This window comes from Arctopsyche grandis, chromosome 11, assembly GCF_051622035.1.
Source record: "Arctopsyche grandis isolate Sample6627 chromosome 11, ASM5162203v2, whole genome shotgun sequence".
NCBI classification, from domain to species: Eukaryota; Metazoa; Arthropoda; class Insecta; order Trichoptera; family Hydropsychidae; genus Arctopsyche; species Arctopsyche grandis.
In genome coordinates, this window is record NC_135365.1 from 2,050,397 (window position 1) to 2,063,963 (window position 13,567).

The window sequence follows — 13,567 nt, forward strand, 5'->3', positions numbered from 1 at the left end:
GTAGAAGGTGTTGAAAAAAAGGTTATGCACATCTGCAGTGCCAAAGTGCCCGACCTTCAAACGATGAAAGTACATAACTGCATCTCTGTTCATTTTTTTTTTTAATTATTTTGAAACGTTTGGCTATTGATGTGTACTATCAGTCAATTATTGTACGCTAGAGCTTCTCAAACTCTTTGTATAAATATTATTTCCAAATGTTTACGCAAACTTTATGTTGGCAATTTATCGACCGAGCGGTCTCTACAACACATACATATGTATCTTTGTTTTTTGTGTATGTATCTTTGCTGAAAGATTGCAAAAAAATTGAACGATACCTCACCCCCTCCCCTTTTTGTGTAATTTAACCCTTTGAGTTCTGACGGGTAAAACCACTAGTAGGTTATATAATGAATGTTTAAATGTTGATTTTAGATATACAGTTTGGAAGCGTAGGTAACATTTCGGCGCATGATCATAATCGATGAAATTTTCCTTAATTGTGCAAAAACACTCGGTTCGCGAAATGTTAAATGCAAGTTGTGTGGTCCGTTGCTTCTGCATCTTTTCATCCATTCGGAATGGGCTATATGTATATAATATTTCACAATTTCGAATCCGCCAACAGTTAATTAAACATATTTCACATAGCTTTAAAATATACATATGTATAATATACCTACATATATGTATGTATAAAAAAAAATTTAATCCTTTGAAACATTCTCAAAGATATTATTCAAATGTGAACGGCCGATTAGTATACAAACTACTAATTTTTCTTCGAAACTTCGATACTAAATTGACAGGTCGAGATTCTCGTAATTCGTAAATCGTATTGTCGTTGATTTTTTTTTTATTATTATTTTCATCTCCGATCGCTATGTAAGAAATTGAAAATTTATTACACTCGGATGGGTAGTCATCGGCTACTTTTGGATGCGAGAACGTGATTCGTGAAAAAACAAACGAGCTACGAGAACAAAGAGACGACGATCGGTTCAAAGGTGGGGCATATCGAAAAATTCACATAAAATCGTATTATACGAAAACTAACGGATTCGTTGTACACGTCACGTAACCAAACAACGAACGGTATATCAACCCGCAGAAATCAATTCTTTTCCCCCGACTTTGATGACTTTTTGATCGACAATCAACGGTCAATAAATAGTCTGGTATCGTTTCTATAAGAAACTGTACAATTCCATATATATAATATTTGTATGTACATATATATTTTTAATTTGTTTAAATACAGGTTTTGTTTACGATGTGGCGCCACGGCGCTAAAATACCCAAATCGTTATTATGTATAGTCATTTACTCGTTTTTTTAAATGCATAAAACCAACTGTTGTTTTAATTATTTATTATTTTTAAATTGCATATATACTATATATATATTTTCAGAATGAATATATATGTATGTGAAAGTTTGAATTGAACTTTCTGGAACTCAATTTTGGAACTGAATGGAACTCAATTTTGGGTCAGTGTTTAATTACATATGTAGTATATATACTAGTGTGTACTGTATAGGTCGGTAAATAATTTTATTAGATTCATTCAAAATGTCCATTCTATAATATGTATAATAAAATCAGTCGCGTGTTTTTGTTCTCAAAATATCGCATTAAAACTAAATTTTATAGGCGAAAGTTTCATATTGAACTTTTGGTCAATAATTTTTCTATTGTATACCATTTTTTCAGTTGATTTATTATTTTGGTCGGTAAATATTTTAATTGTCTTGATTAAAAATAAAATCAGAAAATCACTCATGTTTTTGCATTAAAAAAAATCGCATTACAATTAAATTTTTTAGGCGAAAGTTTCATATTGAATATTTGGTCAATAATTTTCCAATTAGATGGTCAGTAACTTTATACGAAAGTTTTATATTTAACTTTTGGTCAATAATTTTTCAATTACATGGTCAGTAACTGTATACGATTTTTTCAGTTGATTTATCATTTTGGTCGGTAAATATTTTAATTGAATTTATTAAAAATAAAATCAGAAAATCACTCATGTTTTTGCCTTCAAAAAATCGCATTACAACTACATAAATTTTATAGGCGAAAGTTTCATATTGAACTTTTGGTCAATATTTTTTCAATGAGATGGTCAGTAACTGTATACGATTTTTCAGTTGATTTATAATTTTGGTCGGTATATATTTTTATTGTCTTAATTAAAAATAAAATCAGAAAATCACTCATGTTTTTGCCTTCAAAAAATCGCATTACAACTACATACATAAATTTACAGGCGAAAGTTTCATATTGAACGTTTGGTCAATAATTTTCCAATTACATAGATGGTCAGTAAACTTTATACTATTTTTTCAGTTCAGTTTTACATTTTGGTCGGTAGATATTCTAATTGAATTTATTAAAAATAGCAATAATAAATCGGGAAATCACTCATGTTTTTGCCTTCAAAAAATTGCATTACAACAAAATTTTTTAGGTGAATGTTTCATATTGAACATTTGGTCAATATTTTTCCAATTAGATGGTTAGTAACTTTATACGATTTTTTCAGTTAATTTATCCGCTTAGAAGTTAATATATTTATGCATTAATTAAAAATTAAATCAGAAAATCACTCACTTCGTTTGTGCTTTACATAGAGCAAATTTTTTTAATGTGATAGTTTTATATTTAACTTTTGGGGTCACTTAATTTTGGGTCATTTATTAAATGCAGTGGGCTAGTAACTTCTTAATGAAATGGTCAGTAGATATATACGAATTTATCGGTTTGTTGGCTAAAGGTTTTTATTAGATTCATCAAAATGTACATTATATAAAATTAGAAAATTAATTATGTGTTTTCTGCTTAAATAAATCAATTCACTGTTCTTTATAAGCACAATTGAACTTCTTCGATTCTAAATGAACTAACCGTTTGATTAAAATACTGACCGTTTGTTTATTTTACTGACTATTTATCATAATTACTGACAAGATTTAATAAAAACGGACCGAAATCACTTAAAGCTACTGATTAATTAATTATAGACCGAGCTTTTGAAATGGATATGATTTGAACCTTTGCTATCTATTGTCTTAAATATCTCAACTTATTTTTTATCTTCATATGTACAGTAAGTATATGTATATGTACACATGTATGTAGATTTAACTTTGCTTGTCCTTTTGATTCATGCAATTTTTTTTTCAATATCTTTTTGCATTTCTAAATACTTACATACATATTACACATTTGATTTATGACTCATTTTAGAATCCTATATATAAATTTTTCAATATTAGCAAAATTCATCGACTTAAAGCTTTCCTTTTTATATGAATGTATATATGTATAGGAATACCAGATTTATAAATCTTCATTCTTCCAAAAGCACTGTATCCTACTTTCTTTATATGTCATTTCATCTGTTAATGTTCATACATATTTATACTTTATCCTATAAATAAATAAATAACTATTGGCTACACCTACAGCTAAAGTATCTTGAATGCAAAAGTCATAAAATACGATTTTAGTTGTATTTAATTCTTCTGAAAGCACTCCATCTTAATTTCATTCATCGTCTTACTTCCTCTTCTTTACTACCATATTCAAGAAAATCTTTTATCCTGGGTATAAATAACTATTGACTGGGTTTACTATCTGATTATCTGCAGCTATTATATTTTAAATGCAAAGTTGTACATAGAATTCTTTTTTTTTATTATTGCTTTTGTAATGTGACGAATCATAGGATCGTAAAAGGAAACTCGTGGCCTAAATTTTTGATTTTAAGAAAAGTATACATAAGTATGATATATAGTATTATAATAAAATTACGTATGAAATTATTAAAAGCTTTGGAAAATGAATAATTATTGGTTTATTGGCTGAAATACGAAACTGTGAAATGCAAATTTGGAATCATATTGTCAAAAAACTTATGTAAGTTTTCTAATAAACCAAACATTGGAAATTTTCAAGTATATTTTTACGTCCTAAAAATCTGTCATGGATTTGGGATAGAAAACTATCCAAAAATGGTACAAACGATCAATTGCGACAGGAGTGGGATATTTTGCCGCTGACTGCACTCCGCCAAGGGGGGGGGGGGGGGGTCCAGACCCCCTGGACCCCCCCCTTTCGCTACGCCACTGATCCTGACCCCTAAATAAATAGGTGTTGGCTGCGAAGATATCTTTTTTTTAAGTTTTTTTCCATCAATATTTTCACTAAAAAAACATATCTTAGCAGCCAACACCTATTTATTTAAGGGTCAGGTTAGGTTGGGTTAAGTTAAAGTTGCCCCTATTCATTTAAGATTTGGTTAAGAGATATGTATCTGCTGACGATATTTTGATAGAAATGCCTCGACAACATTATGGGCGGCAGGAAAAAATACAAATTGTATTAAACATTTCGTTGCTACAAATAAAAAAAATAGTCGACTGCGATTCAAAGGTAGATCGCATGCTAAGGTAGACCGCATACTAAAGTAGCACCTATTTTTATTTGTTTTCGAATTCTCAATCTCATATCAAAACGATTAAAGATTAAGTTGTGCTAAAGTAGAATTCGTAGCACAAAAACAAAAGTGTACACGGATACGTCACAGCACGTGCTAGACTCATAATGTATGTATGTCGAAGAAGATAGTGTTTTATAGATGAGTTCGGTAACAAATTTTTTATTATTTTTTGTTTTTTTTTTCACTGTATGTATCCGAGAAAACTGGTTTTTTTCCTCCATCTTTAGATTGTATACGAATCTATTTATATAATAATAATAAAAATCATGCGTTTCTCTCTTGGCATGTCGGTGTATATTGGCTTTACATTCCAGAAATGCTTTTCGACCTCACCTGTTCGCTTCAACACGCGCGCCCAATAACCCATTAAGCGCAATTAACGGCGTTCGCTACATCGGTCACCTTTAATAATAACGATCATGCCAAAGTCCTGGGACTTTAATATTCAGGGAAATTTCTGCCCAAGTTGCATCTATAGACTGATACTTGTTTTTGATTTATTCAATCGGTTCCGGATTGAGTGTTGCTGCTACATATTTGTTGTGTGTTTGTGAATGATCTTTGTTGATTTAGTAGAGATGGTTGTATTTATGTACATATGTCATTTTCTCATTTCAACGTTTCTGTTGATGCTTTGTTATGCATACTAGTATGTATAGGCATCATTGATATATGTATGTACATACAACGGGTACCTATAATTTTTTACATAATTGAAAAGGTCTGTGTTTAAATAGTCAGTCGATTAAAATGCTTTGGGAAGTTATTAAAATGAATGGTCAGGAAATAAAATAATCAGTCAGTATATGTATGTGTATAATGATTTGTTCAGTTATTATAGTGAATTGGCCAGTATTTTAATTACATGCCCCGTTTATATAGACAGTTGGATAGTAATTTGAAATGTAAAGCTACTGACCGATTATATTATATTTAATAACTGATCAAAAAGTAGGGTGTGATTTGAAAATTCCTCATTGAATTTGTGAAAATATATTATTATGAATTTTTGACTTCCGAATATATTGCAAAAGTTTTTTTTTAATTTAATTTTAAGCCCTTTTGTTTAAATGGTCAGTTACTTAAAATGATTCGATTATTCATTATAATGAATTGGCCAGTATTTTCATTAAATGCTCCGTTTATTTAGACAGTTGGATAGTAATTTGAAATGTAAAGCTACTGACCGATTATATTATATTTAATAACTGATCAAAAAGTAGGGTGTGATTTGAAAATTCCTCATTGAATTTGTGAAAATATATTATTATGTATGTTTGACTTCCGAATATATTGCAAAAGCTTTTTTTTAATTTAATTTTAAGCCCTTTTGTTTAAATAGTCAGTTACTTAAAATGATTTGATCAGTCATTATAACGGATGGTCAGTAAATAAAATAATTGTCAGTATATATGTAATTTGGTCAGGTATTATAATGAATTGGCCAGTATTTTAATTAAATGCTCCGTTTATTTAGACAGTTGGATAGTATTTTGAACTATAAACCTACTGACCGTTTATATCATAATTAACATTTGACCAAAAAGTAAGGTACGATTAGAGAATTGCTCTCTGAATTTGTGAAAATATATTATTGTTTTTTTTGTGTTCCGAATATATTGCAGAAGTTTTTTATTTAATTTTAAGACCTGTCTTTAAATAGTAAGTCACTAAAAATGATTCGGTCAGTTATTATAATGAATGGTCAGTAAATAAAATAATCGTTCGGTATGTATATTAATTAAATGCTTCGTTTATTTATATAATTGGATAGTAATTTGAAATATAAAGCTTCTGACCGATTATATTATATTTAATAACTGACTACTAATAAATGCGTTTTGAATTTGTCAAAATGTATTTTTATGTATGTTTTTTTGACTTATATTGCAGAAGTTTTTTTTAATTTAATTTTAAAAGCATTTTGACTTCAATTGTAAATTGGCAAATGATCAAGTTTTAGATTTATTATTCAAATTATTTTACAAGCATATTTACACCGTTTTTTTTAAGATTTTTTTGATATCTATAAATTTAAATACATATGTTTAAAAATTAGCATTTTTATATTTTATTGCAAACAGGTGTTGCTCGGAGGGATAGAAATTGAAAAAATCCTTTAAACCAACCCTTTTTTTAAAACTGTTATTTGCATAACGGACAAAAAAATATTCGTATTTTTATAGAATACATACAATATTAAATTTCCCCAAATTGTATAAGTCGTATATTAGATTTTTTGACCTTATCCCTATTTTACCGAGCAACGTTCGGATATATCCATATTATAATTCGGATAACGTAAAAATAACCCTTGACGCTTTTTTGTGCAATTCTTTTGCTTTGTTCTTCTTGATCATCTTTGAAAGTTTGGATGTCTCGAGAGTGCAGCTCTCTTGAGTGCATTTATCCGGTCATCAAACATCGGTTCCTAGAAGAATGCACTGAATAGTGGCGTAGTTTCGAGAAATCCTAATTTTCAAAGGCGCCCAAGAAGAACTTACGCAATAGAACTCCACAACTATGTATGATTATAACTAAAAAAAACCACACTGTCCAAAAAGACCATCGTATTTGATGATATGTAATTTAGTAAAACTATATGTAAACCTGTATGAAGTATCCCGATTAGGATCTGTCATTTCGGCAGATCTGTCAGCACGCGCAAAGAAATGACATATAAACGTCATTTGACTTTTGGCCGAAACACCATGCTATTTAACATTCATTTGAACAATCATTATACCATTGATGTATAATACACTAGATGGGCCCTGACGTGTGATTTTGGTCGGAGATCTTGTCTTCGCTAACTGAGGGGTGCGGGGGGTTTAACTAGCGGGGAAGTTGGGAAAAAAAGGTATTTTTCCCTACGACGCAGAGAAACTGTGCATGCGCCAAAAGGGAGACCAGTATAAAGCGTGAGGGCGGATCTATGTGTATTATATATCTATGCATTATACATATAACCTACGAGTAAAGTAAGAAAAAATATAAGAGTGATAAATATAGCCTATAATGCAAATTTTATAAAGTATATAGTGAAAAAAAGTTATAGGCGTTTAAACAATTAGAATCTGACATAGCGAGAGGGTGGCGAAAAGGGAAAAAACGATTGGAAGAGTGTGGATAAATACTAATAGACGTCACCGAGAACGATAATGGAGTATTTTCAAGCGTGTCTATTACGATTATTTTTCACCATCGTATAATTTACAGATATATTTTCACCAACGAGCAAAATGGCAAAGTTTGATAGCGATCGGATACGAACCCAAACTTTGTCAGACGACCAAATCGTTTTCGAGCATAAAGAGGCTAGTTAAATAAATAAGCTTATTGTAAAAAACTAAATGTATGTAAGCTTATTGTAAATCATATTAACAATTAGATACAACATAACTTCTTATTGAATACTTATCTCGCAGATAAAACTCCGTGAAGAGATATACTTTTAGCCGTGAAATGTCAGATTTGACATATTTGGCCATAAATCAATATATATCGTGTATTACATTACATGAAGCTAGACGCCAAATTTGAAATTTATATATACATATGAGAGTTAAAACTATAAATATTTAAATATTAGAGATAACGAGAACCTATAGAGCAAATTTTATAAAATATAGAGTGAATTATAGGCGTTTTAACAATTAAAATCTGAAATGGGCATATCAAGGCGAAAACGTTAGAAGACAGTATAACGCGGTTGACGTCGGCGTTGTAGACGTCAGGCAACTCGATGAGCTCGAAATTTGAAACCCGTTGTATACGATATTTTATCTCAAACGTAATGTCAGACGATACATTAACGTATATTGATGACCAAAATGAGCAATATGGCAAAGTATGAAAACGATCGGATAAGAGATAAAAATGACCACTAACATGAAAGCCATGTGAAACGTAAAGGAGGTCAGTAAAAAAGGGTTAGCACTCTCGGATAACTAACTTGGTACCAAGCAGAAGTTGCACTGAGCCAAAGCGTTCCGTCACATATCCTGTCCAGACTTAATTCCCTCGTCAAAATAGTGAAATTTTCATCATAATCACCATCTCCTGTGCTTTGAGTGGTGTGAGTCGAGCAATAATCAGCATTGGAAACTTCGTGCGGTCGAATTGATCATTGATTTCAATGAGGATTGTTGCACAATCGGTGGCTTGACTTGCACCGGTCCGCTCACGATCAGCATTTCCATTCGTGTCTCTAGGCTTCGGTTACCGTTGTCTCCGCGGATGAAAAGCACATTGTTTAGTGTGCTAGAGAACTCGCACACATGACTGATGATGATGGTTCGTTCAGATAAAAATGCCCCTCATTGTCCCATTGTTGTCTTTTGGCGGTGTGCTACCGATGCACACAATCACCAATCACACATTCGAACGAGATGGATGATGTGTCTGGCACGTTCGACGATTACAATCGTCATCATCGTCGTCAGACTTTTCAGAACGTGCGTGTCGTTTCAAATTTAAATTTTTCCAGGGCGAGCTTTGACATTTGCGGATGCGTTCAATACGGCCAGATAACATTCACATTCAAATGCACCCGCGCCTTCAAAATGTGGACGTAAATCTCTTTTGTGCGCTCGGATACTATTGGTTTCTTTTGTTGTACCTGTCTATAGTATAAACTCATTCATATTCAAATTCTCCATATTGAATGCGTGTGTCTTCGCGATTTATACCGGAGTGGGTTATAATAATAATAACAAGGTTTAAGTGGAAACACGTGCATTGTTAAAGCAATAGTGTTTGTGAAATCAACGTGGAAATTGTAATAAATACATCTATATACGTATATATACACACATTATATTGGAGCTTTTTTTAAATTCTTTTGAATTTGAACTGGGTATATATGTATGTACATATGTATACGTGCAGTTCAAATGAGTCAATACATTGAAATTATGAATTATTTATATGGATTGAAAGATAGATAAAGAAAGTTGGTGTTGAAGTCTTAGGGCCGTCTTAGGAACAACTTAGTTGAGGGGACCAGACCAATGCATGCAGGTAGATGGAACATGCCGCACCCGTCAACTTGTTTGTCGCACAGATTTCTATACATTTTTTCGTGTCGCGCAACTAGTCGGCCCACAAAGTTGCACGGTGCGGCCCGGCCCTTAATAAGATTAAACCATCTTAGTTTGATATGGCTGGAATGGATGACCGTCAAAAAGTCGAAAATGTTCGTTTACCATACATATGTACACATGAAAAACGGTAAGTATATATATATATCAGTGGCGTGCGGTCCATGGATGCGGTGGATGCGGCGCATCCCCTATAACTTTAAAAAGCCAAGAGTATTTTTAATAAATATTTGAATTTCGCTTCGATGTATTCTTAGTGATGTACGTGATTATGATGTAGTATATGATATATATTTCACATATCACGTGTTTTTTGTTACATGATGCATTATATAGGATCTTTTGATAATTTTTATTAAGGATTCGCATAGGCCGCATTCGCATAGGCCGGCCACAGGCGAGTGACGCTGGCGAGTAGACGCTGAGTGAAGTGCGCGCGCGTCATGGATTCGGAGTCGCGACCGATCCCATTTGCGCATGCGCACTATGAGGCTGTCATATTCGCGCGGACGCGTTGACACTTGTTTAACCTCTACGGTGGATTCGGTTTCTCTGTTTGCTTATCTATTGAGTTTCACTTGGAAGCCGCTGTTGATCGATATTTCCGCACGCTACGCCCCAAGTTATTTATCAAAAAGCTAGCCGATTCATTTCTTTAGACGAAGTTAATCATTTATACTGTAAGTTGGTTATTTTTTACTTTTGAATTAAGTTTTCATTTTAATTAGTTTCGTCTAACTTTATTTTTAGTTTACTGTTCCACTACTTACGAGTTTTCATTATTGCCTTTAATATGGATATCGAAAATAACAATGAGAGTGGACTTGTCGTCGAGATCAATAATAATTGCAATTGTTTAATTGAAAATGTGCTGAAAAGAAGATTTGCTTCTCTCCCATTTAATGAAAAGGAGATTATTGTTAAGAGCCCCAAACCCACACCAATATTAAATATTCAGTCTAAAACAAAAACATTTAAAAGGTATTTTAACACAGAAACATACGAAAAAATTTCATGGATTTGTGGATGTGCTCACTTAACGAAATTATTCTGTTGGCCATGTATTTTATTTTCTCAAGAAGTGAATGTCTGGAGTAAATTTGGATTTTCTGACCTAAACAATTTAAGTAAATCGCGCAAGAGACATGAATGTTCTCAAGCTCACATATGTTCTGCTGCTCAATTTAAAAAATTTGGAAAGGGACCTCGTATAGAAAATTTTTTAAGTGCTCAATTTAAAGCAAATATTGAAATGCACAACAAAGAAGTTACTGCAAATAGATACATTTTGTCGAAATTAATAAGCGCGATCTGTTTTTTAGCAAAACAAGAACAACCTTTACGAGGACATTTTGAGCACCAGGAATCGGAAAATAGAGGGAATTATATTGAATTGCTGTATCTGTTGAGTGAATCAGACATAAAATTGAAAACTCATTTAGATAACTCTACGGTGTTTACTGGACTATCGAACCATATACAAAATGACTTGGTATCCGCAATATCAAAAGTCTTGCTAGATGAGATTAAAACTGAAATACGTGCATCAAAATTTGTTTCCATAATTGTGGACGAATCTACAGATATCAGTCGCAAAGCTCAGCTATCTACTATTTTTAGATATGTAGATGAAAATAATGAAATTCAGGAGAGATTTGTTGGATTTGTCGATGTTAGTCCCAATAGAACAGCTAATGCTCTTTTTCAGCACATACGTGAGACCTTGGAAGAATTTGGTTGTTTGGACAAATTAATTGCACAAACGTACGATGGAGCGGCTGTAATGTCCGGGGAGCATAATGGAGTGCAACGAAAAATTCGAGATATTTGTCCTAATTCTTTATTTGTCCATTGTTACGCTCACAGATTGAATTTAGTTTTGTCGCAATCTGTTAAACATATATCCGGATGCAAACGTTTTTTCAGCCGTATGTTGTCATTTTCAACTTTTTTTTGTAAGTCTTCAAGAAGAATTTCCCTTCTCGATTGTCAAATAAAAAAACGATTTCCCACTGCTGCCCCTACACGATGGAACTACAATAGCAAAATTTTAAATATGATATTAGAATATCAAACAGAATTAATGGAAATATTTAATCAAATAATTAATGACGAAGACGAATGGGATACTGATGCTGTCATAAATGCTGAAGTCCTTCATCGTTATTTAAAAGAGTTTGAATTCAATTTCAATTTGCATTTATTTTCTGCAATATTTAATTCGGCAGATTTTTTATTTGAAATTTTACAAAAAAAAACCTTTGACATATCGTATTGCGTAAGTGAAATTAAAAAATTTGTAAAATATTTAGATAACAAAAAAGACGATTTTGATTCATTGTGGAACAAAGTAATAACTAAAAATTTTAATAGAAAAAGAAAATATGCTGAATGTGAAGAAGATGTGAAAACAACGTATAAACTTCACTATTCTGAAATTTTAGAAACTCTTTCAGTAAATACAACCAATCGATTTCGAGATATCGAAAATTTAAAATTTCTCGAATTTTTTAACGTCAAAAAATTTAAAGAATATGAAAATAATTTTCCAGATTTCCTATTTAAATCACTCCACCTAACTTATGGAAAATACTTTGATTTTATGAAATTAAAAAGCGAATTAATTTACATGTACTCAACGCAAGATTTTCATTTGAAATCTATAAATGACGTAAAGGAATTAATTGTGAAAGATGATCTAATAGACGTTTTGGAACAAGTATTTAGTTTAATACAATTAATTTGTACGATACCTTCCACGAGCGCATCGGCTGAACGATCATTTTCGACTATGAAAAGAATTAAAACGTTCACCAGAAGTAGTCAAAGTGAAGAAAGACTCTCTGGTCTTGCTTTAATTGCAATCGAAAAGAAAATAATGTCAAATTTAAAAAACAATAAAAAATTCTATGATGCGGTTATCGATGAATTTTGTAAAAAGGAACGAAGAATAAAATTAAATTTTAAAAAATAAATTGGTCGGTTTTTTTTTTCAAACAAGGGACAGCATCCCTTGTTTGAAAAGTCACCGCCCGCCACTGATATATATATATATATATATATATATATATATATATATATATATATATATATATATATATATATATATATATATATATATATATATATATATATATATACTAACCGTTTTTCATGTGTACATATGTATGGTAAACGAACATTTTCGACTTTTTGACGGTCATCCGAAAAACGGTTAGTATATATATATATATATATATATATATATATATATATATATATATATATATATATATATATATATATATATATATATATCAGTGGCGTGCTCTTCCCCGTCGTACATCCTCACTTAATTTGCGCGAGCAGGATACAACAGGAAAAAGAGGAACGGGCTTTTCCTCCCGTATCCTGCGCGCGCATATTAAACAAGGCCGTATGACAAAAAGAGAGATAATTTCACCGCATGCCACTGATAAATATTATATATATATAGTACCGTTTACCATGCACCCATTTTTTCGACTTAAGATCTTTCGATTTTCGATCTTTGCCTTCCGATATTTGCTTTTTCGGCCTTTTCACTTTCGGTGCCGTGAGGTAGACACGGCTGGAATATGTATTGCAGATGTTAGAAGTTTTTTTTGTGAAGATGAGTGTTTAGTGGAAGTATTCGATTCTGAAATTAAGAAGGACATTGTGAGATGATTTTTGTAGGTGGTTTCTTTTCGATTGCATGGATGTTACTGAAGGAGCTTAGAATTTTTTTATACAATTGAAGGATTAGAGGTAGATGAAGATGCATATTTTATCATATCATTTAGCCTGCAGCATAGCTCGATCGTTAAGCTATTAAATAATTTATGTAGTGCTGCTGGTCAAACCTGGATATTTGTGGTCGATCGTTTCCTATCAGAGTTTCCAATTTTCTCTGATTTCATTGTTCAAACGGTTCCCGATTAAACATTGGCTAAAATCCTTCCTACCTACTATGCC

General features: G+C 31.7%; 2 protein-coding genes across 3 annotated transcripts in view; both read left to right on the plus strand.

Annotated features, from left to right (window-relative positions):
- The window catches only part of LOC143919162 (uncharacterized), a 100,511-nt gene that overhangs the window by 67,883 nt on the left and 19,061 nt on the right, over positions 1 to 13,567 (plus strand). The gene's annotated exons all lie outside the window — the stretch shown is intronic.
- Positions 10,072 to 12,625, plus strand: LOC143919161 (zinc finger MYM-type protein 1-like). The gene is made up of 2 exons (XM_077441358.1): positions 10,072 to 10,272; positions 10,343 to 12,625. Exon 2 carries the CDS (start codon positions 10,386 to 10,388, stop codon positions 12,564 to 12,566), a length of 2,181 nt encoding a protein of 726 aa, XP_077297484.1. The 5' UTR covers positions 10,072 to 10,272; positions 10,343 to 10,385; the 3' UTR covers positions 12,567 to 12,625.

Coding starts and splice junctions, on each gene's coding strand:
- LOC143919161 (XM_077441358.1), top strand. CDS start 10,386: ATGGATATCGAAAATAACAATGAGAGTGGACTTGTCGTCGAGATCAAT.